We start from the raw sequence: 26,776 nt of genomic DNA on the forward strand, positions 1-26,776 counted from the left end.
CAGCAGAGATTTGGGGATATCATTTTTGGAAGCCAGAAATCAAAATGCCAAACTGGACCCCCAAGAACAAGATGCATCAAAATTCATATCCCTAAATGGAGTAAAAGATTTTTGAGTCAGTCAACCTTTAAAAAGTGAAATGTTTATTCTAGGCAGAGCCTGCTGAGCTGAGTTGATTTCATAGAGTTTGGAAACTCTAAAACCAGGGTGAGTGAGAGCACAAAACTTTCTATACTAATACACTAGATGGACAGAGCCAAAAACACAGAGGAATCATTGGAATACATAAGGAAGGGAAGAAAGTCATTTCATGCTGCAGCCTCTTTAAATGCAATCCAGTATTGGCCGAAAAGTCAGAATCCATGCATGATAAATACTTATCTCTGTGTGATACCAGATGTCTATACACACCCTGCACAGTGACCAATACAAATCTTCAATCAGCAATGCTCACACTGCTTGGTAAAAACAGCATTAGTTGTGATCGTATATTCAGCATGATAAAACACTGGCGATAGACCAACACTCTCACAGAGAGAACAATGGTCCTTCCATTTGGCCTTTTACAGGGATGGTACTGGGACACAATTAGACCACAAATATACAATACACATTTAAAGCAATTTTATTTGCACCTTGTATGTTGTTAATTTGTAGCAACTCAATCACCCTACAATTACCTTTTCCAAGTACCAATGGTATCCACTAGTATGTTATATCTTGGAATAGCACATTTTCATACACATTTGGAACATTAGGCAGTTAATTGATTCTGATGTAGTTTATCCAGTAGTGAGCCATTTGTATAGCAATGACTAATTCCTCACATTAGTAGTGAGACTGAGTTACTAAAAATTACCTGTGTGTTCCTTTACTAAACTGTAGAATATTGAGAAGATCGACATCATAAAGCTAATTGGCAGCTATGCTCTCCTTATCAAACACTATTGTAAACAAGAGGCCATAAGGTGAGGGTGATCTTGCTGGTTTAATAGAAATATAAAACAAATATGACCCATTACCAATTTTTAAAAAGACCTGAGTGCAAACAATTTACAGAAAAGCAAGAGCAGTGTAAAAACCTACCAAAAAAAAAAAACTTTGGATGACGGCTGAAATAAAGGCTGACAATACATTCCTCAAAGAAAAAAGAAGTGTGTGTGACAGTTTGGCACCAACACAAATTTCCAATCTGGACAGAACAGCAAATTTGCAGTCAAGTATTTTAAGCTTTGTGGTCACTGCGCAGTATTGTCACACTCATGTTTATAAAACCGCCACATTTTGCACAAATTAAAATATCACAAGATAAAAAGGGGCAAGGAGTGTGGTGTCTAATAAAGTTCACTTCAGTGATCAGAGTGTAGTGATTAATCAGACCTTATAATTGGCAAGTCATAAACAAGATCAAGTAATAACAGCAGGCGGAGGAGTGTAGCAGCTATTGCACCGGCAATGTCTGTGAATCACTGCCATATGTTTTCTCCATCCCAGAAGACGCTGGGGACAGAGAGCATTATGGTCACGTCAACGTTGTCCTGAATCCGAAAAAGTAGTACAGAGTAGCTCTAGGGAATGCCCTGCGGCCAGCGCAGATCCGAATGTTCCTTAATTAACCTTTCAGGTGCCAGACAAGCTCTGAGCCTTTAGAACTCTGTAAACCAGCAGTTAAGGAGAAGTACATCTTCATCAAATACTGCCATAGCGAGTCTCCTGAGGATTCAAGCTGACCACACCCCACTCCACAAAGAAAAAAGAGATGGTGCCAAAGAATCCAAATATCACCATGATTAACAGCTGCCACTGCAGGAGGAGGTAGTTGCTATAAAAGAATGCAACAGCTGCGCTGATAGACTGAATAAGAGGGAGAAAGACAAGAGTGTTACTGACATACTTCATTACTGTGCATCTGTTTTTCATGAATTACTAACATTTCTATAAATATGTGTATTTAGAAGGAAAAAAAAATCAACAGATACGTGTTAATCAGAACAAGTAGTGACTGGCTGATTACGATGTTCACAATGTAAAATTGTTCAGTGATTGCTTATGTATAAACCAGATTTAATCTATCATCAATTAGACCTCTCTGTCGAGAATATTTCTATATGTTTAAAGAGCAACTATACTCAAATCCTGTTACAGAAGTGGAAGCAAGTCATTTATTGCCCACTCTTCCGGTCCTAATAAAAGAGCTCCAGGCTCATACGAGGGGGTGCTGAGAAGTTCCTGGCTTTGCCCCTTTCCAGATGAAATAGAAAAAAAAGTGTGGGGGGCATATGACAGCCTAAAATCTTAGTATGTAACTGTGCAAATATCAGGTCTTTGCAGTTCCTAAAACTGTTTTTTCTTTTAGTGAGAAGCTGTGATGGCAGAGGCACAAGCAAGTTTCACGTCGTTGGAGTTACGGGCCGTCATGAAGTTTTTGTTTCTCCAGGTAAAGTCAGCAAAGGACATTCACACTGAGACGTCACAAACACGGGGGGAGAAGTGTCCTTCCTTTCCCTGGAGAAACAAAAACTTCATGACGGCCTGTCCAACGACGTGAAACTTGCTTGTGCCTCTGCCATCACAGCTTCTCACTAAAAGAAAAAACAGTTTTAGGAACTGAAAAAACCTGATATTTGCACAGTTACATACTAAGATTTTAGGCTGTCATATGCCCCCACACTCATTTCTCTATTTCATCTGGAAGGGGGCAAAGCCAGGAACTTCTCAGCACCCCCTCGTTTACATGTAGAAGGGCTATCACATTTCTGGGGCAATCAAAACTGTTTTCAATGCAGTAGTTTACTTAACACAAAATGTTGTTTGCTCTACTCACCAAATAGATATCTTGACACCTATTTCTAAGTACATGTTTTTTTTTTTTGGTATTTGTTTATAATTACCCCTAATAAAAGGGGTAAAAATGCTTAAGTTTTAATAGATACAGCATTGTATAAAGGATAAATGTGCAGATTTTACAATTTATGTACCAGCCTAGAATGATAATAAAAAATGGTAGGGGTAATAGTAATCTTAACCTTTATTTAACAACACATTTTTCCAGGTCCCAAGTGGTTACAGGTAAAATCTTTAGGTATCTCCGGTGCAGTGTACAGTACTTCCTGAAGATAAGTGTGATCTCCAAAGGGTGCTATAGTTGAAAGATGTGACTTTAACTTATACTCTCTTAGCACAAGGAAGATGTTAACTTACTCATCCATGCTATTTCACTGCCTCCCAGCTGCTGCAGTCCACCCTTTGTAAGCTCTGGAGTAAAATCTAACCTAGAATGATGATTTTATTCTCTACACATGGAAGTGTATTGGCCTACCTGTTGGCCAGGAAGGTCATATGCTTTCCCAAAATTAGAAACCCCACTATCTTTATAAGTTAGTATACCTTACTGGAGCAAAGGAGGTTGGGGGTGTTGCTGTCAGACTGAACTGCCTTTTTCTCTTAAAAGACAAAGTCACAATGTCCAGGCCCCTGGACTGTTAATTAGGTTTCAACTGCACAAAAGAATAAATGTAACCCATCACATAGAGTTTCTATGGACATGAAAAATATTTGAATGTGCTAGTGGTAGGTTTGACTGATCTATTTTTGTTTTGCCTGTTGAAAGGTGATGGATGTGGTTGAAATAGCCTGAAAATTGCTATGTGTGTTCCTAACATTAAGAATGACTATCAACACTATATATCTGCAGCAGCCCTGTAATATTTTGTTTTCTGTAGATGCTCCACAAGGAAGTTTGTAGAGAAATTGATTACACATAGCATGGAATCAAATTTAGAAAATAACTGCCTGTTGGGAGTCTTTTTAAAAGGAAACTATAATTTTGGACAGGGATTATTTTTTTAGTTTATTCTGACATTTTACATCTTAGATTTGAACTATAACCGATATTGATTTTGGGTTAAACCAATATTGACTCAAAACCAATACCCATTCCTTTAAAATTGCAAAGAAAGACCTTTGTATATCGATTGTCCACATGCATGTTTACACACAAAAGGTCTTACATTATTGCTTACCTGCACAAATTTAAATATTGCAAAGGCGGGTGCACTGTCATCTGCATATAAGGTCCCCAGAATACTAAGGAGCTGAGTATTGAAGCAGCTGTCTCCTAAACCCAACAGAAAGCTGCAGAACACAGACAGGATTTTGCTACAGGGAAAAATGAAAACAGACAGAAATGGTTACGCATTACTCATTTAGTCTTTAAATAAAAAGAAAAAGTAGAATTTCAGCCCGAATATTTCTATTGATTTCCTAAACCGCTTGCCTTCAATAAAATATGTGATGTTATTGTTGCTACTGATGTCTAACTGCAGAATAACATTAGAGAAGTTGTCTATATTTACTGCACATAGGACTGGAAATAGAAAATCAGCCTTCCTACAGGCCAATTGCTCAGTAGATAGTTTCTGTCCTTGCACACTTTTGGAATTGCAAGTTTAGGGCTTATGGAAGAATTTAAATATTCAGGTATTATTGTGCCCAATGGAATACGTGATCATTGACTTTCTAATTGACATGGCAATAATGTTTTGAACATCAAAAAAAAAAATCTGTACCTTAACCAGTATTAAATACATTTACAGTAAGAATTATACAGTTTATTCTAAAAGTTGGTCAGTTTAAATTAACAATATTTAAATTTTTATTACAAAGACAAATGGAAATCCTACAGGAAAAAAACCCATGCTGAAGATCAACAATTCCAGCAGTGTCAGTTTCTGCCCAAACTTCAACAGGCAACACCCGTAATTTGAAATAGATTCAGCAACATGGGCAGAAGGAATTACAGAGTTAGGAGCAGGTTTCATTTGGACTTCAATATTACGGACAGGGTTACTTTAATTGCATTCTTTTCAGTTCCAATCTAACAGACTTAGATTTTTCACCTTTCTATGGAAAAGATAGGAATGGAATCTTGGGATTCTTGAAATGTATAACAAACTTTTCTCGGACTAGAGCTTGAAGCAATACTACTTAATGTTTTACAGCCATGATCTAGTTAGCTACCACCAACAACAGATGCAGCACATCGTTCATTCTGTTTTATTACATCAACTATACATTTTGTTTACTTTTTGCTTTTATTACTACACACCTATGCACGCTGTATAAATAACACTTTTGCCGTCCAGCACTGGTATTCTGGTTTTGGGGAAACCATAAGACTGGTTCTTGTGCATTTTCCCTGTGTAAGTGTGAGTTCTTCTAGGTGACCTGATTTCCTTCTACAACTTATTAATAACCTATTGGTATCTGAACAAAGGGGCTTTAGAGTATACATGTATGTATGGCTTTGGCTGAGACAGTAGACTATTAGCTCCTTTTGGGATTGTAAATTATAATATACACTTTGAAAAACAGGTTGGTGTTCTTAAAATAAAATTGTAAAAATATATTTATATTTAGTTTTAGCAAGGCAGAAAAAACGTTATTTTACAAAATCTATTTCCTACCTAGGATCCACATATGCCCGACTGTAAGTCCCATCACGAGAGGCGATTGGGGCATCGGTAGGAATACTGAGGAAGATCAGGTAGAAAGCTAGAAAATGAACAATGAGACCGAAGAGAAAGACTGGATTCCTGCCAAAGCGACTATTCTTGCTGAGTAAACCAAAGACTGCTCCACCTATGAAGTAGACAGAAAGATTTTTAATCAGTTTTCGTTACAAGAATGAGTTTCCAGACAGCTGTAAGGCTTCAAGAAAATGCTTAGCTTTTGTGTTTAAAGAGCAATTCTATGCATCAAGTCAATACAATTAGTGAACTGGTAAAATATCAAGAAAACGTTACAAATGTGATTGAGTTCTGAAAGGCCACTTCATTTACCATAAAGTATATCTGTGAGGCCCAAAAAGTATATAAAACTTAGGAAACGCAACGGGAAATTGAGAAAGAGGGCAGGAGTGAGGAGGTGGGGGAGTAAAAGACAAGAGAAAGGGGGTAAGGGAGTGGAAGAGAGGAGCAAGGGGTAAGGAAGTAGAAGAAAAGAGCGAGAGGGAAAGGAGTGGAAAAAAAGGGAGAGAGGGTAAGGAAGTAGAAGAAAACAGTGAGAAGGAAAGGAGTGGAAGAAAAAAGAGTGAGAGGTAAGGGAGTGGAAGAAAAGAGCGGGAGGTAATACAGTGGAAGACAGACGCACAAGAGAAGGAAGTAGATGAAAGGAGCAAACAAGAAGGGAGTAAGTAGGCAAAGAGTAGAACATAGGAGAGAGTGAGATGGGAATAAAAAAAGAAATGAGAGAGGGAAGGGAGTGTAAGAAAGGTACGGGAGGAAAAGGAAAGAGAGGAGAGGGAGAAATTAGGAAGTTTTTTCTAAAGCAGTTAGCACTCTCTGACCACAGAGGTGGACATCCAAGAGAAACATAGGCTTGGGCTCTAAACAGAATAAAATAGCCAAGAGGTAGATTATATTTGTTGGGTCTGTGTGGTGCTCAAAACACCCCTAGGAGTAAAATGCATTTGTGAAAAGGATTTTGTTGGGGAATAAAGGTAGAAAGCAGTCCTAAAACACAATTTCTCAAGTGTATTGAGTGCCTAAAAATCTCTCTTTTTAGGACTAAATCTCACAAAGCAAAGGAAAACAGGTAATAAAACCCAACCTAAAACTTCTCCAAGGCCAACAAATATTCCAGATAGTCCGATTAAGCTCTTAGCATCAGCTCCAAACCAGTTGATTGCTCCAATACAAGTACCATAAACACCAGAGTAAAAGGTCAGTTCAAAACCTGAAACACAAGGAACATACATATGTTATGGCACAGAACAAACATTTACATTAAAGGTTTACAGCACAGAATATTTTTAGTTACTGATCTATGCTTAGGGTTCCCTTTATAAAGCAGTGAATATGACATTCACTGAAAATTCTGGTAAATAACCTTTCAGATCCATCAGTTTTTAATGGCAGTAACTAACTTGCCACCAAAGCATGTTTGGTGAATGTTAGATTCACTGCTTTATAATTGACTTCTTAGTCTATTTGTACTATTTTAAAAATCAGGAAAAAACTGCAGAACAGCTGAAGTCTTGCAAAATGTCTTCCTTAGCTCTGCTGTTTCAAAAAAAAAAAAAAAACATCACATTGCAGTTCTCATTGTACTCATTGTTATACATAGTGTTAAATATAAAATTCACAGATAATAAAAAGCGGGACATTCAAATTACTTAACAGATCAGACCAGGACAAAAAAAAAAGGAAAATCTGACTATTTTTTTTATGTCACGTGCAAAAGGGTAATGCATTGGAATGCAATCAAGAAAGAATAGCAAGCAAAAAACAAACTATTAAATAAAACCCCCCACAGCATAGGTATTCCCCACAACAACTAATAATTACATTTATCACTGATCATGAAGGTGCAGATAGAATGAAGGATAGTACAGAAAGATAACCTCATTGGCATGTTGTGCTTTTTTGGTATTCAATCAACAGATAAGGGTGTGTTTCTGACCAAACTGATGGGCGTTGGTGGTCAAGGGCTGTGGATGTTCAATCACAAACTTAAAGCAGACCTATCACCAAAATTTTTAGTTGACATAAAAAGGTATACAGCCATTTTATGGAAGGTAAAAATTCTCTTTTTTGGGGGATTAAAACCCTTCGGGAGCGCAGAGACTCTTGGGATACCCATGTATATGCATCCCAGGAGGCTTCTGGATGCTTCCTCTGAGCATGCTCGATCTTGGGCATGGGCAGTGAGATCAGCTCACTCTCTTTTATCCCCTATTTACACCTGGCTACGTCACACGATTCACGCGGCTGCACAGTGCGCAATGGGGTGACATAGGCAGAAGCTGAAAGACGAGAAAGAAGATGGCGGCGCTGGGACGAAGGCAGATTACAGGACGACATGGGACCCAATCCAGGAAAGTTTCGGTGGGATTGAGGGGTCTTTGGAAGTGAAGATAAGAGTGTTTTTTTTAAGTTTAGTTCTGCTTTAACTAAGCAACCAATCATTTTGAAATAAACAATGCCTAGAATTCATCTATAAAAAAGTAATCATAATCGCTGGGGTAGAGATATAAATAATCTAATATAAATGAGATAATTGCATTCTAGCATATTACATTTCTAGATTGGATTCACATCCTCACGTCGAAATAATGAAAATTCTAAGTTTTACTGCATATTGCCACACCATATTATAAAGCACAATCCATAGTACAGTTTTATTTATTTGGTATGACAACTCAATGAACATTCCTTACTGACATGTGTTTTGGAACAGACAATCCATATATGTGAACCATCTGTGCATTCCATTGTGTTTGAAAAGAAGATACTTGTGCGTTACAAAGTCTGTTACAGTGTATTAGCTGCCCATTGAAATGATTGGGCTACCTTAGCATAACACACATATCAAGTATCGGAGGGTTTATATGAATAGTGGCACATACTTACCTCTTAAGTCATCATTTTTATCTATTCCCCTGTTCCATCACTGCAGCTGACCCTTTAATCACTGTGTGGTCCTCCGGTGACATAGAAGGTCAGCTTCAGTGCTAGTCATAGAAAAGAACCACGTCCAGGGCAGGGGACACAAACACCAACACTCCTAGAAGTAAGAATGCTGAGAAGCTTTAACGTGCTTTAACAGAGAACAAGCAGGTAAGACCAGCAGGCTGCGGAAAAGGTGAGTGTATGCTGTCTTCTACCGAAACAAATTACTGGATATAAGCCTTTAGAAACTTAACAGGGTCTCAAAAGTGCTTCTGGCAATCCACTGCAAGAGTATAAAATCCAACCTTAATGCATTTCATAGTAAACCCTATTTTTTTTTTAATCTAGAAATTGCTGTCCCAGCCCCTGCAAAATATTTTTTCCTGTCCTTTCTTCTCTCTATCTAAATTGATAGTCACAATACAGAATTCAGATAAGTGAATGTTCCAGAGCTTTGGTACAGATGAAAGCATTTTCATTCTAATCTATGCTGGGAAGAAATCAAATTGAGGAGGAAGGAGAAGGCATGGATAGAACTCTTGGAAAAAATCTTAATGTAATATTTATAAAACTAAACTTGCCTAATACACAGATGCAATAAATGCGCAGCGCAATTAATTTAGGAGTTCTGCTCAGATCCACGGAAATACAAATCACTACTTGTCATGAAAATAGAGAAGGGGAAGATGAGATACTTCTTTGGATATGTAGTTTTAATAAAAAATGAAACCCAACGCCATCAAAAATGCCACAAAGAATATACTTATGAATAATAAAAAAATATATATTTATAACCTGCATTGATTGGTATAAATGAAAATACCATTTTATGTCTGCTTTGCCTTCTACATTCTCATTACAGAAACTATATAATGGATTGTAAAAATGGCCATTTACCGCGCAAAAGTCTTTGCATGCTACTGGGTGTACCAGATTTTCTATTACCCTACTGGCCTCTGCCTTTGTCACAATAAATCACTGGTTACCAGACTGCCCCATAGAAAAGGTTCCTGATGAAACCCCACAGGTATCCAATAAAAATGTGGGAAAGTCAACTGAATAGAATCTCTCTCATTATTTTTACAACACTTCTCTCCATAAACGCTATCGGGTAGCTTCTTTATGGCAGAAATCTTTAGCACACGGCTACGGCTTTGAAGCTAAAGATAATCAATAATTCCTTTAGCAATTTTCACCTCTACAATCATTTGCAGGAAAATATAAAGCTCGCTTAAGAAGTAATTGTACAGCAAACAGATTATTTTATCTCCAAGCCGTTGTTATGAACAGCTCTCGCTGGAAAAGACAGCTGCGTGTACAGCCAAGGAAATGGTGAACTCTACTACCCTGTGAAAAGCAACATTTTAAATTAGATCAATAAAAAAGATTTATAAAAAAAGAGTAAAAAACATGTATGAACCAAACTTAATAATTTAATTAATCTAATACATTCTGTGTGCATAACTGCATGACTGTCTCTGTGCCTAGCACTCTTGCCTTTTCAGCACCAGGGTCCCAGGTTTTTATCTTGGACAGATTATCATTTGCACAGAGTTTGCATGTTCTCCCAGAGCTTGGATTCCTCTGGGTACTCCGGTTTCCTTCCACATTCCAAAAACCATGCAGTTAAGTTATTTGTCTTTCCCTTCAAAACTGACTTTAGCCTGTGTTAATGACTATGGTAGGGACATTAGTTTGTGAGCCCGACTGATGGACAGTGACATAGCCATGGACTATGTAAAAAGCTGAATAATACACAGATGCTAGAAAAATTCAAGATGATAAAAATAATAATCAAATGTATGTGAAAAGTCTAGCTTTTTTCTCTTTAGTTAGCTTGACCCCAGCCAGCATGCTGCAGTGTCTCTCTGTGGTGGTCCAACACAATCCTGGATAAATCCAAGGTAGAGCTTTCCTATCAATGGGAATGGAGAACTATAGATCGGACTTAGCCAGAGAGGTTATAGTTCTCTGCAGAGAGACTACAGACACAACAGAACGTCACGCATACAAAAAAATGAGTTCTCCTACAGCAAGCTGGCAACAGACAGGTATTTGGTTAATTCAATTGTGCTTTTAAACTGGTACATAATTATGGGCAGCACTAGGTCAAAGGTTCCAATCTCGGCCAGGACACAATATGCATGGAGTTTGCATGTTCTCTTTGTGTTTGCATGTGATCACCCCCAGACACTCCCGTTTCCTTCAACATTCCAAAAACATGCATTAAAGTTAAATGGCTTCCCCCCAAATAAACCTTAGACTGTAGTAATGACATATGGCTATGGTAAGAACATTAGATTGTGAGCTCCTTTGAGGGACAGCTAGTGACATGACTATAGACTTTGTGAAGCACTGCGTAATATTTACAAACACATGGATACAAGGTAATATTAATCTAAAGCAAAAATTCTGCTCAGTGTTTCCTGTCTCCATTTCTTTTATCTTGCCTTATGCACAGTATAGACAAGGTGACGTAAGGCTGCCAATCACAGCAGGCATATCAAAGAAACTTCCACCCTTACTGGGACAGCCATTTTTCAATCCATCTTCCAAAATGCCAATGGCAATCAGAATTTGTTACAGATAGTGATAAGGCATTGGAGAAAATGGACCTGATTTAATAAAGCTCTCCAAGGCTGGAGAGGATACACTTACATCAGTGAAGTTGGGTGATCTAGCAAACATAGTTTCTGCTCAGAACAAGAGAGACAGAGTTCACGCTGATTATTTTCAATGCCTACTTCTAAGGCTGAATGAAAAGTTCTACATTACACCGATCATAAGCCTTGCAAACAACATTGAATACACAGCGTGAGCTTTTTGACCTCTGACTACTGCAGTGCCAAGGGACGTTACCTGTGTAAGCCATGGATATGCTTAGCAGCAGCATTTCTTTGGTGACAGACAGCTTCAAAGATTTTACTAAAAAAAGAACACAAGATATAAGTTAAATGAGACGCTCAGTTTGACCGTGGAGATGCTAAGCTAAAATAACAGATGGACACTTACCAAAGGCATCCAGTGCTTTTGACATGTTGCTCTGGGAAGACCTAAATAAAACACAATTTAAGATTTAGGAATATTTTTTATACCAATCCTATGACCGCAATAAAACAATAAGCATTAAATGGAGGGTACAGTGTATTTCCATAGTTTGGTTATTAGGTGGTTTGAGTATTAGTTTGGTTATTGGTTATTATGTAATCTGAGGTTTCACATTTTTATTTGAGTGTAATTCTATTGACAATAACCTTAACATTTGCTCCCAGAACTGACTCTGCTGGGTGGTAAATGTTGAATTGTTTCCAGCTATATTTCTGAGATACAGAACACTTCCCCTGTGGTAGGAGGGTGAGAAATGGTGCTGGTTGGGGCTGTAAATAGCCACAGTGCTCTTTGTGTACATTTGCCAAGGTTGTATTAGGAATATGCTGTTTTTGAAGAACAGATTAACTGGTTAATGCTCCAAAAAGTATTATCATTGCAAATATATACACCATGAGATAAGGAAAAGGGCAAACCTCTTAACCAAACTACTCAGCGGTATTTCCAACCCAGTGTAACTGCTAATCAAAAACACAGAACACATTAAGTTCAATAAAGTGGCACAAAATTACAAAAAGCCATTAATGTAAGTTTCTGCCCAGTCATTACAGTATTGGATGTGGGTATATGTGTACCATACAGTTTTTTAAGTTTTAGATTAGGGAAGACAAGGGATAAAACTAGTTTAGTGTTTTTTTTTATTGTTGTTTGTTTTGTGAAAAGTAACCTCTCCAACATTTGGAGATAAATCTTTATTTCCTCTTGCTATCTATTTCAGTGTTACTAGTCAACAAGTGTTTAAGGGGTTATATCCTTTCCCCACTCTACACAAAACTTGTACACAAAACTTGTACACAAAGGGTCCAATTTATTAAAGCTCTCCAAAACTGGAGAAAATAGACTCAGTGGAGAATCCAGAAAAACTAGAATGGGTCTGGTCCAGGATGGAACATATTTGCAAACTAAGTGTAAATAATATTTAATAAACCTATTCCAGTTTTGCTGGATCGCTCAGGTTCTCCCATGATTTTCTATTTTCTACAGTCTTTGAGAGCTTTAATAAAATGGACCCTTTGTGTACAAGTTTTGTAATGTCAGGCCCAATGTGCATGTCCACTGAAATTGTCTTTTTTTTTAGATTTGTATAAAGGAGGGTTAAAATTGCCATTTGTTTTTGTTTATTGCTGCCTAAATGCCACTAGAGCACATGCCGATGCATAACGTCTGTCACTAGAATACTTCACTTTAGACCCAGAACACGTGTCACCACTGGAGAATTTCCCTTTACCTATTACTCGAACGACAACTCAGAATGTTGGTTTTTCTCTATCTTAGCGATAATAGCAACGACACAGACCATAGTTAAAAAAAACTTAACAGAGGAACTAACTCTTTGCTACTTTATCCATAACAGAAAAAAATGCCTTTACATACACTTTAATATTGTTTCTGCGTTGTACACACTTTACAGCACAAGACAAATGTCTCCTGACATTTCATTATTGTGCCCATTCCCGAACGCTTGTTCTTCATCCACTTTAAATTCATTATATTATGGCTGGTACAAAAAGGCATATCTCTACTTCATACATTAAGAAAAATGCTACAAGCTGGTCATTCCAGTCTACAGGAGAAAGAAATGATCATTCATACACACTCCACACCAATTTATTTAGGACATTTAGTAATGTTAAAATGTATTCAAACTCAGAAAAAATGATTATATTGCAGCTTACTATTCCTTAGATGTATTGGCTGCATTCGTTTCATTTTTACAGTTTTTTTTCCATGATTTTAACTTGGTGATCTAAGTCCATGAGTGACATTACTTATTTGTTACCTGACCTTGCTTCAGATAGCCCCTAAAGCTAGACCTCAGGCTTTTTTTTTTTTTTTTAGATTTAGCATTCTATATTATTCTGCTTTTGTACTGTAAGATGGAAAACACCATTGCAATAATAATAATAAAGATAAGTGAAATCAATGGACTAATGCACTCCTACTACTATTTCACTGATTATTCAGCAGGCTGGAGTGTCTCCTGGACTAAGCTGCAATGACGTCAGAATGAAGTGAAGTCTAATACCTTGCTGCAATGTCTAACTGGGGTATCTGAATCACAGAACTGAAATACAGTTACAAATCCTTTGAAATAAAAACAAAAAAAAAGAGTACAAACAGAATTTAACATTTTGAGAGTTATTCTCATCAAATCAAGCGGGTCTCCGTTATGTGTTACAGATACAAAAAAATGATATTACCTGTATTGATCATAAAGTTCAAGAGGAACTGGACAAAAATCGATAAGCATGATAGAAAACGAAATATGAATAGATGATATTTCTCAAAAATAAAAGTAGATTTGATTAAAAAAAAATCACAACAGTAGCTGAGTTTAATAAACTAGGATTAAATCTCAGAGTCGGGATAAGACAAGTCGCAGGACTGAAAGATAGAATGAAAGAGGATATTGATCCCAACCACAAGCAAGAGATCTGTCCCCAAATCTTACTGATTTAAACTTTTAAAGCTGGCTAGACACTCTGCAATATGTTTTTATAAAACAAATTCCAAATTGATAAAACAATTACATTTTTGATAATATTTGAGCAAAATGTCTATTAAAAATTATTCAGGAGAGGCTTTTTTGAAGTTATCATACTGAAGTTGAAACTACATTTTTTAATTTTATGACATATAATAGTAAAATCAATCATTTCAGATTGATCAAACAATTGGATGGTGCATTACATAGCATCTCAAAAAGAAAAACATGACTTTTTAATATTTGCAAAGTCACTTTAAGGCAGATATTAGTTTCATGATATTTATGTGTGTACACAAGTGACTGCTTTTACCACATTCCTAAAATGACATTCCAAATACTGGCGTATAGACCCTTCCTGTAAGCGGATGTTTATTGTCACCATACTGACAATTCAGATACAGAATAATCCACAGGAGGACGGATCAGTTTCAATCAATCTGAGTAGACTGAAGCTCTTGCATTGAGATGTAAGGAACAATTACATGAAGACGCTGTAATTCTTGCTTTGTAACATACTGTGTTCTTGTAGTCAATGGTTTATAAAACATTAACCAGCACTGATGGGATTGTGCATACTGTGATGAATTACGTTGTATCTAACACAAAAACTGTCCTCTGCCTTCTGAAACAGAGGTAGAGAACAGAGCACATTTTGCAGTATGCAGCTGTGACCAGTATAATTTTCTTCCTACATACTGGAGGTATGATGGAATTCAATCTGTAGTCCATTACTGCCCCCTTAAGTCTAAAATGCTTATTACCCCAGACAACGCCAGAAAGTAATGGTTCTCTAGTAAAGAGGTCAAGAGTGCTTCTTACTACTGCAGACAGACATATGGGCATATTCATAAAACATTTGCCACCTACATTTCCCATATTTATAATACACAGAGTTCACATTCACTGCATCTGACAGCTGAGGAATGTAAGGTGTACAATAAGATGCTAATTCTTACAATACCGTTAACATTTGCTTCCAGAACTGGTTTTGCTGGGTCTTAAGTGGATAACAAGCAGTGGCGGTGGTTGGGGGCTGTTTAAGAGCCTCAGTGCTCTTTGTTTACTGGCCAAGCAAGCAATTCTATGAATACAGACTATAGATTAGAATGAATTTAGAGCAAGCCTTAACTGATGTTCTAGAAGAGCTGGAATCTTACGCGTATACAGCGATTGTCGTCCATCGTCCGAACAACCGTCCTGGCGGATCCACGGACGACGAACGATCTTAATAGAAGTGAAGGGGAGAGAGAGCAGTGGGGTGCCGCTTCGTTGTTCTCCTTCCTCCCCTTTCCATAGAGCAGAATGGTGCTGTATGTATAGTGCTCGTTCATGTATCGTGCGGTCGTTGGAAAGGATCGGAAAGATCCTTTCCAACGACAATGATTGCACGTGTGTACATAGCCTTAGGTAAACATAAAGCCCTATAACTGTGATAAGGAGCTGTGTCAAAGAGCCATGAGCCTAATGCAGGAGAGCACCACCCGATCACAGCATGATTATTTACTGACACCATTTCCAGGAGCTGTTCTCTTGAACATGGCCTCCACTACCAATGCAAGGCAGCTTAAAAGAAAAGAATCAATGTACCTGAAGGTGTCTGATTCATCTCATATTTCCCCTACCTATAACTCAATCATTTAATAAATGACCTGTCCAGAAGGGTGCAATGGTATTTAAACATTTTGCAGAAGAAACTGAACATTTATATAAAGCTGCATTTATGAACGTCTTGACTCCTCTCCAATATTAGTTATACTGTGCTGTTTGACTCACAAAAAACCCGTTCTCATGACCCTATTACAAATTGGTGTAGTGCCCTCACCTTTTACTTATCTTTGTGTTCTGGGAGCCCTGGACAGGTGACCTTGTGCTATGAGCAGCCTCATGTTACCCAGTCATCATTGAGGTTTATACAGGTTCTGTAAATAATGAAACTTGAGCTATGAAGTTTCAGTACCTCTAGATTGCACTACACTTCTGGCTTCTGACATGTACTGGATTACTCAACTAGCTATACATCCCTAGGAGAATAACACACCCTGTTACTGCTAACCTGCTTTGAGTGTTCCAGTTCTTCTAGATGCAGACTTCATAAAAATCAATAAAATAGCAGAATCCCTTGCAGTGGTCACAAATGTAAAGATCGAAAGATCCCCAGGAGACATAAGATGTTAGTTGCTTAGCAAGCACATAAAGGACCACTTCATCCAAAATGTGGGCAGGTTCTGCCATTTAGCAGATTTCAGAGCTTTACAGTGTATAGTCCCATAGGTAGAACATGCAATTAAAAAAAAAACTAGTAATAAAACAGTTAATACCCATAGTATATTACTCACATGTTGCCTTCCAGGATGTCAGAACTTCCATCGTCATCCTCATTTATTTGCATAGTGTTGGAGGCTGGGGTTCGAATGAGGAAAAAAAGAACCGTTCCAACCAAACTGATGACAGTGAGGGCGATGAACACAGTCCTGCGATCCCGCTCTAATTGAGAAAAAAAAGTGTCACTTAGATTTAAACCATTATTAGTTGCTCTGATTTGACTGATTTTGGGTTAATAAAACATAGATCTTAGATACTGCTGACAAAACTTGCATAGTTGGCTTTGGAGTAATTCACTACCTCTTCTCAGTTTTCAGTGGTCCCATACACACTGCAGTATGTTGGTACTTACAAATAAAGGAATATACAATTATCTTCACTTTACTTAAAGTATTTGTTAGGGTCATTTTTCTAGTTTTGATAAAGTAGGAAAAGGGTAACAATTACTGTTATTAGGAATGTTTCTGTCTTCAGGATTTCTCCCCCCAAATTCCTAAATCTTTCCAGTTGTCACTGGAACATTTTGACAGTAAACAATTAACTTTTCTTAAGTCACTCTCTTGTGAATGAAAACAATTGCTGAAATTGTATTGTAGATCAAGAGCAAAAAATACATGTTGATCCTGTCAAAATCTTATCAGCAGGCCAATTTGTGCGCTGCAATCTTATTGATTACATTGCACACGGTAGACTCGCTATAGAATTCCTCCCCTCTATGTTATAGAGAAAGTGTTTTTATAATAATCTTCTGTAGTCCTGTCTTGAGCAACAATGCCAGTGTTCTCCCCAGCTCCTTTTACCTGGGCGCACCCCTTGGCACTTTGGGCTGTTTTTTGGAGGTTTCTGAAGAGTTGGGTCATAATATGAGGATTACCATGTGCCTACAGCTTAAAATACTGAATGCTGCTTCTCCACGGACTCCAGTGATGTCACAGGAAAGAACATCTCATTGCTCTAGAATTTGGATCTCTTTTTACTCCCTGTCTTGGTGACAAATGTTATTGGAAAACAATATCGAAGATCTAAAACCTCAGAGGTGTCAGAATGGCGTGAGATGTTTGTTGCTGGAAACACCCTTTTATAATCGTGCTGTACACAAGGTGACGTTCTGTTCCAAGGGGAGGACGAGCGAACAGCATCCCGCTGTGCTTCCCTTCAAAGGAATGTACATCTGTCATTCCAGATCCATTGGAGGACCACTCTACACTTTTGTAGACAATTGGTTGACAATTGTCTAACATGTGTATGTAGCTTTACATTCTCCTTCTGTCTTGCATACACAAACACTGAGATCTCCCTGCCATAATTCCAGGTTACCTGAGTACTTTGGATTTTCCAGCAGTAAAGGTACAGATGTCCTTGAAAACTTTCTCTGCATACACAGAATTGGACAGCTTTTAAATGGTTATTGGATTGGCTGTGAAAGCAGCTTTCATTACAGGCTGTTATGCTAGCAGTCTACTGAGCTTATTTAGTGAGACAAGGTAACAGCAATAGCACGAACCCTTATTACCCAATTAAAATTGATTTTCATTATTCACACTGAGCTAAACTGATGAAAGGTGAAATCAGACTGGTTTCTATGGTAGCTGCTCCTTGTACATCATCACTGCTCTCTGCGATGGCTGTAAGCTGCTTAATGTCAATTTTTCTGCCCTTACATCCTTGTTCTGCTCTGGGAATAGCTTAGAAAATACCAGTAAACAAATCACCCGTTTAATCTGGCAGCGATCCTTACCACTTGTTGCATTCAATGCAGTATATTCACATCACCTGAGATTTACTGTAAGCCTCAGCAATTTAAATTTACTGTTGTCAATGGCATGGTGAATGAGATTGTGCATTCCCTATGAGAACTATTGTAGGAATGATTGGTAAATGTGTGAAGTGACACTTGCAGATAGTCTGAAAGTGTTACTGAGTAATCACATTTATTAATTATTGTTAATCAGTTCTAATTCACTTGTTGCACTCCTTGACCTCTTAGCTATTAGCCTCTTATTTTATATTTTTTTTACTGCAATGTCTGTACTATGCTGTGCAGTTTTGTTAATTGTTTTAGATATCCCAACAGCAATAAAACAGTAGCGGGAAGTGCACCACAAATGGAATGTGCATTGTAGTGCGTGTGCACAATTTGGCAACATCTGCATTTTGGTGTTCACTTTGAATGGGCTGCCAAATGAAAGCCAGCACATGAGAAGTAACACATTGCAGCACAAAAGTGTGAATACAGTCTCAATCATATTTTAGTAAAGTCTGTATAGGTAATCAATTTTGGTTATTTTTGGGTTTTTTTTTTTACCTAAAAATCCCCTCTAAAACAGTGCTTAGGAGGGAAAAACGGAGCCCCAGAAAACATGAACATGAAGAGGAATGTCTGGTAAGTCTGGGATAAATATGAATTACTGCATTCAAATACCTCACATTTATTACTAAAGTAGATTGAATGAGCCAATGAAAGGACACAATGAGAAGACACAACCTCTCACTTTTTTCTAGAAGACCAAGAACAATCTTAAAGCAGACCTAAATTCAACATTTCCCCTTTTTCATAAAAGAGTAAACAACCCTTCTATGTAAGGAAAAAGAAAAGGTATTTTTTTTAAGTGCAATACCCTTTTTTCTTTAAAAAAAAGGGGTGCAACACCACCCCTTTCAGTCTTGTTTGCCGTAGCGGAACGGGAGCGCAGAGCCTCCCAGTATACCTATGTCATGCATTCTGGGAGGCTCTGGCTGCTCCAGAAGGGGAAGAGATGTCAATCTCATGCATGCGCAGTGAGATTGGCTCTCTTTTTTCCCCTTTGGAATGGGAGGAACATGCTAAGTGCTCACCCACATTCCAAATCATCAGACAGCGGTAAATATATCAGCAATTGCTTAGCTATATGTAGTAGGCACATATACTATGGGTCACATTTCATTTCAGGGAAATACAACTTGAACGTTTCCCAGATCTGTTTTACTGCTGCCCAATTTGAATACTAAATGTTGTTTCCAAATTTTTAGTTTTGCATACTGGATTGTTGATACATAGAACAAGAAAATAAGGGGTCCCTAGAACACTTTCAAGCTAGCTACCAAATAATACAAAAAAAAACTCAACTTTGAACCACATGGGTTTTTGTTGTGATATGCATCACACATTAAAGTGCATCACACATTAAGTGCGGTCCCTTATCCTAAATTATGGAAACAAAGGGACATACATAGCCATGCAGAAACAGAGCAGCGCATGCATTATTAATACTTCTGTGTTTTCCCACTTTAATACACAACTGGCTTTATTCATTGAGTAAGAGGAAGTGCTACTTATACCAAAGATGAAACTCAACATACCCGATATGCTAGATTCTCCCTTCCATGCAACATAAATGTAAAGGTTTCCAAAGAGCATACTGTAAAAAAAACAAATGACAGGTCAGAATATATTTGATTGCAAGGAGTAAGTGCAATTAAACATTGTAATCTATACAATCTAGAAACAGTATTTTTCCAGTTTATAATACATTTAAAAAAATGTTTTTTTCATAGACTTACTAAACAAAAAGGAAGAAGAAAAAATCTTACCTGAACTGCAGTAGAGCCCAGAAGATACCACTGTTCCTCCCAATGGTCTTTTCATCAGAGTTCATAGTCAGACAGGTGCCTTGAGCAGTCCAAAGCACTAGGAGAATAATAATCCAAATCAATATAATGGCTGTAAGAGTTGTTTCTGGCAATCCACAAATACATGATGAAGGGAAAGGATTTATAAAGGCAGACAAAGCGTGACCTAGATTGATGTCACTGATGTCACTAGGGATAATGCTTGGGTACTGCTAAAAAGTACAGTTTAAAAGTAACAGCTAGGTACTAGCATTCTCAAAAAATGATTGGCTATGGCTGCCACTGTAATATTTTTATGACTAAAGATGGAGAAGGACAACTTATAAAAGCACAAAGTCTCACCAGCAGCAGCGATCCCAATTAAAACAGATAATGTGTAAAACGACCAGGTGTACGGCTGGATGAACATTGCAATATAGGCACTAAAAGAAAACAGAAGAAGTAGTTTTCATGATGAAAAGTTCAGTATATAAATATACACACACACACACCTAACAAGGAGGTAACAGGTATTACAGGTCTGTTGGCACAGAGATGTAATAGGAATGTTCAGAAATTTATTTCTGCCCTAGTTCCTGGGAAATTATAATATTTTTAGGCAAAGGGGAGAGAATATGGCCAAATGCCTCTAGTACAAACTTGAGACAGACAAGAGACAAGGCACAGTCATTCTATAGTTTTTCTGCCCTAGTTCCTGGGAAATTATAATATTTTTAGGCAAAGGGGAGAAAATATGGCCAAATGCCTCTAGTACAAACTTGAGACAGACAAGAGACAAGGTACAGTCATTCTATAGTTTTGCAGAAGGAGCAGTCATGGTGCAATGCTCTTTCACTCTTTAATCAAAAGTTAGTTGGTGACCAAGCTATATAGCTTAGGCTACGTACACACTTGCTCAGGGCCGGTATCAGACGAGAACCTAGCGTAATGATCCTATCGGAAGTGAAGGGCAGAGAGCTCCGCAGGGTGCCGCTCCGTCGTTCTCCCCCTTCCCTCTCCATAGAGCAGAATGGTGCTGCATGTACAGAGCTCCTTCATGCATCATGCAGTAGCTTGTCGTTGGAAAGGATCATGAAAGATCCTTTCCAACGACAATTATTGCACATGTGTATGCAGCCTTACCAAAGCGAGTTCACCAACGTAGTTAAGCAGTCTGGAAAGGGAAGCTGGATCCAGACTGGTAGGTAAAGCAGCTCTTGTATGTGTATTACATTATTAAAAAAACAAAATGATACAATAATAAACAGACTTTACATATAAAAGTATACTTCTAGTCCAATCATAGATTATAATTACTTTCAAGGGATCAGATTGCTTTTCAGATTTTTTTAACCCACAGAGAAGTTTATGAAGGTAAATAAAATAAAAATCAAAGGTCAAAGGTAGAAGTACATAATGATTTTCTGTCTTGGCTGCTTAACCAGAAACTGGCACACTCAGGGAATTTGTTTGAGCTTCTCTAGAAAAAAAAGGAAAATGCTGATTCTATGAAGATAATAGGCTTATGAATAATAATAAACACACCTGCAACATATTTGGGTCCACTGCCCTTACTTATATAACAGAGCATAATTATTCTAACTAATACATCTGTAACATTTCAGTATTAGGTACTCACCTGTAAAATATACCACTGAAAAACATTGAAAGCTGACAGCCAATCAAGGCGACTACAGAAGGTGCAATAAGATTGGAGGCTGAAAACACTCCATATATGATGGCCATGCTGTGAACAAAAAACAAATACATTATATTTAGGTAGCAGTATTTCTAAACAGACTGTTCCTTTTAGGTCTTTTATAAGACCATCAAGGAAGACATTTTATCAGAATCACAGCATAAGAAAACTTCACTTTTATATACTTTTTAACACTTTTCATTTCAATCAAAACTGACCAAGAATTAGGAGATAGTACATATGTCGCTTGTGTAAAAAAAAGTTGCAAGAAATGACTTGCTGATGAATGAGCTTGCTCATGTAATTTTAGACATTTATCTGGTAGAACAGCACTTACAATAGAAGGATATGTGAAAAAAAATTCAGAGGCTTAACTTGCACAGGGAACCTATTCACTGCTGTCTTTAGCAAGAGATTTCCCATGCATAGGGGCAGATTTATTATAGAGAACCTTGCCAGGTGGGTGAAGCTGGGTGATCCAGCAAACCTGGAATGGATTTCTTCAAAGTCACTTGGTATTTGTTAGCAAAGATTTTCAATCCTGGACCAGATCCATTCCATGTTTGCTGGATCACCCAGCTTCAATGATGAATGTGTATCTCTCCAGCCTTGGAGAGCTTTAATAAATCAGGGCCAATGTTTCCAACCCTTCAACCCAATAAGCTTCAGTGAATCAGCACCTAATGAGTTATAACCTAGGGGTAATATGTCATTTAGATCATATGAAACAAGTGTTTCCATTAATAAATCTATATACTAGCAGCACTTAACATTTTCCTACAATCTTAGTTAGCTCAGGTATAAGAAGGAAGTAAAAGATGGAGATGATTCCGAAAGGTCTTGACAAAGACCACAATCACATGAACGATATGTGTCAACGGGATCAATGAGCAAGAGTGACATCACCAGTTTGCTCAGAAGTGTTTTCTGTCATCCATCGTATTTGGCTTTCAGCCTTTTGGAATATATAGCTTTATTTTTCTATAAAAAAATATATATTTAAAATGTTTTTTATAAAATTCGACTCAAACATTCCCTGGTGGAGGATCAATTACTGGCACTAAAACACACGGGCCTGGAATATTCTCTAGCAGAGAATGTCCGATTTCTTGCTTTATAAATAAAGCCTAAAGAATTATGATACTAAGAAGATAATATAACCAAACTGGACTTTCCGACTCAGCACAAATGCAGGATATGCAGGACAATTAGCAGCCCGCTAAATGATTTCATTTGTTGACTGGTTCTGTTGTTTATAATATTTGTGCTGGTATGCCAGTAAAATATTTTGCTGTCTTTTTCAGAAAAAAAGTGATTATTAGCCTGAATGATTCCTTCCTTTACTATAAACTATGATTACCCAATTGTAACACTTCCTTTTTACATTACAATCAACATACCTTGTATAACCACTGGCATTGAATTCAGTGTTATTTAAACTTGAGATGACTGTTTGCTGTGGGAAGACAAAAAAAATACATTATACAGAGTTTTCTTATCATGCTAACACAATCATTCCTATTTAACAATGCTTCTTACCAATAAACGTTAGAAAAAAATAATCAGGTGACTTTTAGGTACCTGATCATAGAAAACTACAGTTCGCGGCTAGTTAAAATGTCTTTGGCTGGAGTGTATTGGAAATTCAGTGTATAAGTTTTATATTTCATGTTGTGCGAGTTGCAATAAATAAAATGTATGTTTTTGGAAAACTTAAGTCCCAAAGCTGCCTTCTTGATATGGGGGTAACTTTTGGTTTGTAACATGTAATAAATGATTTAGTGAATGAACTAAACTGTTCATGGCATGAAAAGACGTCAATAGCTTGATTCTTTATCACATGGCTAGCGAAAAATAAAACAGCTGAATATTTGATCATATTTAATTGGGTTAAACATACATACATTGCAAAAAAATCTAGAAGCCTCCAGTAAGAATTTGTTGTGCAATTAAATAGTTACAAGTACTGACAATAATTTTCCAATGTCATCTGACACATGAACAAGGAAGCAGCGATCTTACTTCAACCACGTCAACCAGAAGATGTGTGGAGAGACTTTAATGTTGTGGTTACAGTTATCATCATTGGGTCAACTCTACTTGATAAATGTCAATAATTATATAATGATTAGATATTAAATTCCTAATCTTTTTTTTCTCATTCAGGGATCCAGTCCCATACTCCTGTTTCTTGTCATTTGCGTCCTATATCCCCTTCTCTACAAAATGCATACTGTAGTCTTCAAATCTACGCTAAAACCAGATTTCCAATCCTCCATGGCAGTTACAGTACAAAAGATGTCCCCTTAACGACTTGTGTTTTCACCGACAGATGTGAAGTGCGATCTTTGAATTAGAAAGCTAGCAGGGAGCAGATTGCCGAAGATTATAAAAGTCAAGATGACAAAGTTTGGACTGTCACAGGGGTTCACTAAAAAGAATGAAGTTTCTAATCCAGCACTTTTGTGTGAAGCTCCTTGCTTGCTGATCTGTGCTATCCAGAGGACCATTAACTTCCCTCATCCCCATCTGTTCTTCAGAAGAGTATTATGAAAAGCAAAGCCTGCTGCCTATTAAACTTTAAACCAATAGAGAACGACGGAGTTCAAATATAAAGAAGACCTTATATGCCACACAGAAGGAGTAACAATCCTATTACAAGCATAATAATCCCATAAGGGCTTCAGAAGAATTGGTTTGTGTGTCTTTTCATCTATTTAACTTATTGTTGGAATGTGCACAGTGCAAAAAAAAACATAACATGAGTTATAGCATAGCTGTCAATGTGGAGGCATGCTCTCAAAGGATAGAAGCACCACCATTTTCTTCCAAGACATTGTTCTGTTTTTTTTTTCTTTTGTGTAGAATGGTTGGAATCTCTGCTTATATTCTGAATTTGCTGTCTATGTCTCCACCAAGAAGATTTTGAGTTCTAGGAAGTAAGGAAAATCTCCTACAGTGGAGCAATAAGTCACTGGAGTCCAACTGTGAAGATTTTGTGAAAGGTGAATTCCAGCTTTACTTTCCATCTTGTTGTATTGGCTCATCTACTTTTTCCTAGCTAGAAGACAGTATGAAGAATCTAGCCCTTTCCTCCCACACTTTACTGTCCTCAGTCTGCTGCTTTCATTCATTAGATTTCATTTGTTTTAAATATGGAAGGACAACATCACATGTGGGCATTACCTAGGGGGTGCAAGCAAATACAGCCTGCATGAAAGTGCCCACTCATCCCATCCACCCCATCAAGGTATTATGATATTTGAACAAATTCCCCAAAGTGCCAGCATAAGAATTACATCGGGCTGAGAGCTCCTGAAGCAGAGTGCTGTCCAATTTTTCTTGGAAGATATAAACATGACCCCACTGGCTGCTTCCACTAGCCAAGATCCCAAGAAAAAGCCAAGCCAAGAAAAAGAAAGGTTTTATATAAATATTTAATAATTATGTTGATGGGGCAAGGACGGAAAATATAAGCAGATTTAATTCCTCCTTTTAGGCTACGTACACACGTCAGATTATTCTCTTCCGATAATCGCCTCAGGACTGATATCAGACGAGAATCTGGCATGTGTACAGCACTCCATTGGCTGTCCTGGCACGAACGATCCTAATGAAAGGCAAGGGGAGAAAGCGCAGCGGGGTGTCGCTCCATCATTCTCCCCTCTCTCTAGAGCAGAATGCCGCTGTATGTACAGCACTCATTCATGCATCGTTCAGTCTTTTGTCATTGGAAAAGATCGTGAAAGATCCTTTCCAATGACAATTATTGAATGTGTGTACGCAGCCTAAAAGATATAGTAGAAAGGGAAATCCCTGTGTAGTAGGGGAAATCCCACCTATGATAACCGTCCTCTCAACAGTTGTCCCTACAAAAGATTTCCTCTTTATATCTGTTCTGTCCTTCGTGTTACTGACACTGGAAACAATCACTGAAGATAATTTCCAGCACCAATAATTGCACTTCTGTATGGGGTTTGAGAAATACAAAACACTAACAGATCTGTAACATATAAAGGACATGGATAGATACATACCGCAACATTGCCGCACGTCTGAAAGGCGGTGAACATGAACATGAAGGCAAAGCCCAAGATGAAAATGTTCAGCAGTTTCTTCTGTTCTGGCGTCATGATTTCTTTTTAAGGTCAGACTGATTGAAACAAGAAAATGCAGACACAAGCCTGGATCCACCAGCTGCAGAGAGGAAGAAACCAACAAGAAATGGCTATTAGAAATAAACTTCTATAACAATTCAGTCATTGTTATTCAAGTCATTTTTTTAACACAAAACATGTTTTCCACATGCTGGATTTATTAAGAAAAAAAACATGCTGTGACCTACACCCCGTCCTATTTTTTAACCAATGTTAAGCTGTGAACTTTGCCAGTAGAGAGGAATACATATTCTAGGTTGCTCCCCACGCTCTCAATGTGAAAGAGAATAAACTTCAACCCCTAGATTAGCAAATGAAGAAAAGCAAAAATGAGGACACATATAGTTAGCAAAGCACAAGATCACTTTAGGAGGAATGTTTAGGAACTTTGAACACTAGAGTTTGTTTGAGTAGTAAAAACAATACCTGCTAATCATGTCACACTGAACTTCCCGTGCTCTCTGCTGACAGTCCTGAGGACTACAGAACCTCACTATTCTGACTCTATTCTATTATGTGGAGCGGACTGGAACAGGAAAGGTAGAGGCTTCTGTAGTCCTGATGTCCTGATACAGTAGGGTGAGAGAGTATTGCTAAAGTTGAAGGAGTGTTGCAGAATTAAAGGTGAATAGGGAAAAAAGCCTGAAAAAGGGGCACTTTTAGGAACTGGTAAATTCCAGTATATTCCACTTTAATACGTTAACTATACTCAAAAAGAATTGTGCTTTAGGGTGTATGTATGGCCCCAATTTGGACAGAATAGGAAAATCTTCCAAACTAGAGAGTAGTCAGAGATTATCAGAAGACAAGATTTACTTGTTATTACGTGAGTGGAAAGGGATTCCTTTGACAATATCTTTTGATTTACAAAAAGATTCCTCAGATTTTGGTAAAAGAAGTTGTTCTTTATTGTGTTTTTTGTGCGCTCATCTGTAGATCTGGCCAGTATAAAGGTTTTATGTAT

General features: G+C 37.6%; 1 protein-coding gene across 1 annotated transcript in view; it reads right to left on the reverse strand.

The window, feature by feature from the left end:
* Nucleotides 1-610: 610 nt before the first annotated feature.
* The window catches only part of MFSD11 (major facilitator superfamily domain containing 11), a 29,792-nt gene continuing 3,626 nt past the window's right edge, over nt 611-26,776 (reverse strand). The window contains exons 2-14 of the mRNA XM_072403823.1: nt 25,693-25,852; nt 23,056-23,111; nt 21,596-21,703; nt 20,320-20,399; nt 19,939-20,035; nt 19,708-19,766; nt 16,383-16,530; nt 11,463-11,503; nt 11,310-11,375; nt 6,610-6,735; nt 5,466-5,640; nt 4,023-4,158; nt 611-1,854 (exon numbers count right to left, since the gene is read on the reverse strand). Of these exons, the coding sequence (XP_072259924.1) occupies nt 1,690-1,854; nt 4,023-4,158; nt 5,466-5,640; nt 6,610-6,735; nt 11,310-11,375; nt 11,463-11,503; nt 16,383-16,530; nt 19,708-19,766; nt 19,939-20,035; nt 20,320-20,399; nt 21,596-21,703; nt 23,056-23,111; nt 25,693-25,788 (1,353 nt within the window). The 5' untranslated portion in view covers nt 25,789-25,852 and the 3' untranslated portion in view covers nt 611-1,689. The remainder of the gene's footprint in view (nt 1,855-4,022; nt 4,159-5,465; nt 5,641-6,609; nt 6,736-11,309; nt 11,376-11,462; nt 11,504-16,382; nt 16,531-19,707; nt 19,767-19,938; nt 20,036-20,319; nt 20,400-21,595; nt 21,704-23,055; nt 23,112-25,692; nt 25,853-26,776) is intronic.

Source organism: Pyxicephalus adspersus, chromosome 3, assembly GCF_032062135.1.
Source record: "Pyxicephalus adspersus chromosome 3, UCB_Pads_2.0, whole genome shotgun sequence".
Classification (NCBI taxonomy): domain Eukaryota; kingdom Metazoa; phylum Chordata; class Amphibia; order Anura; family Pyxicephalidae; genus Pyxicephalus; species Pyxicephalus adspersus.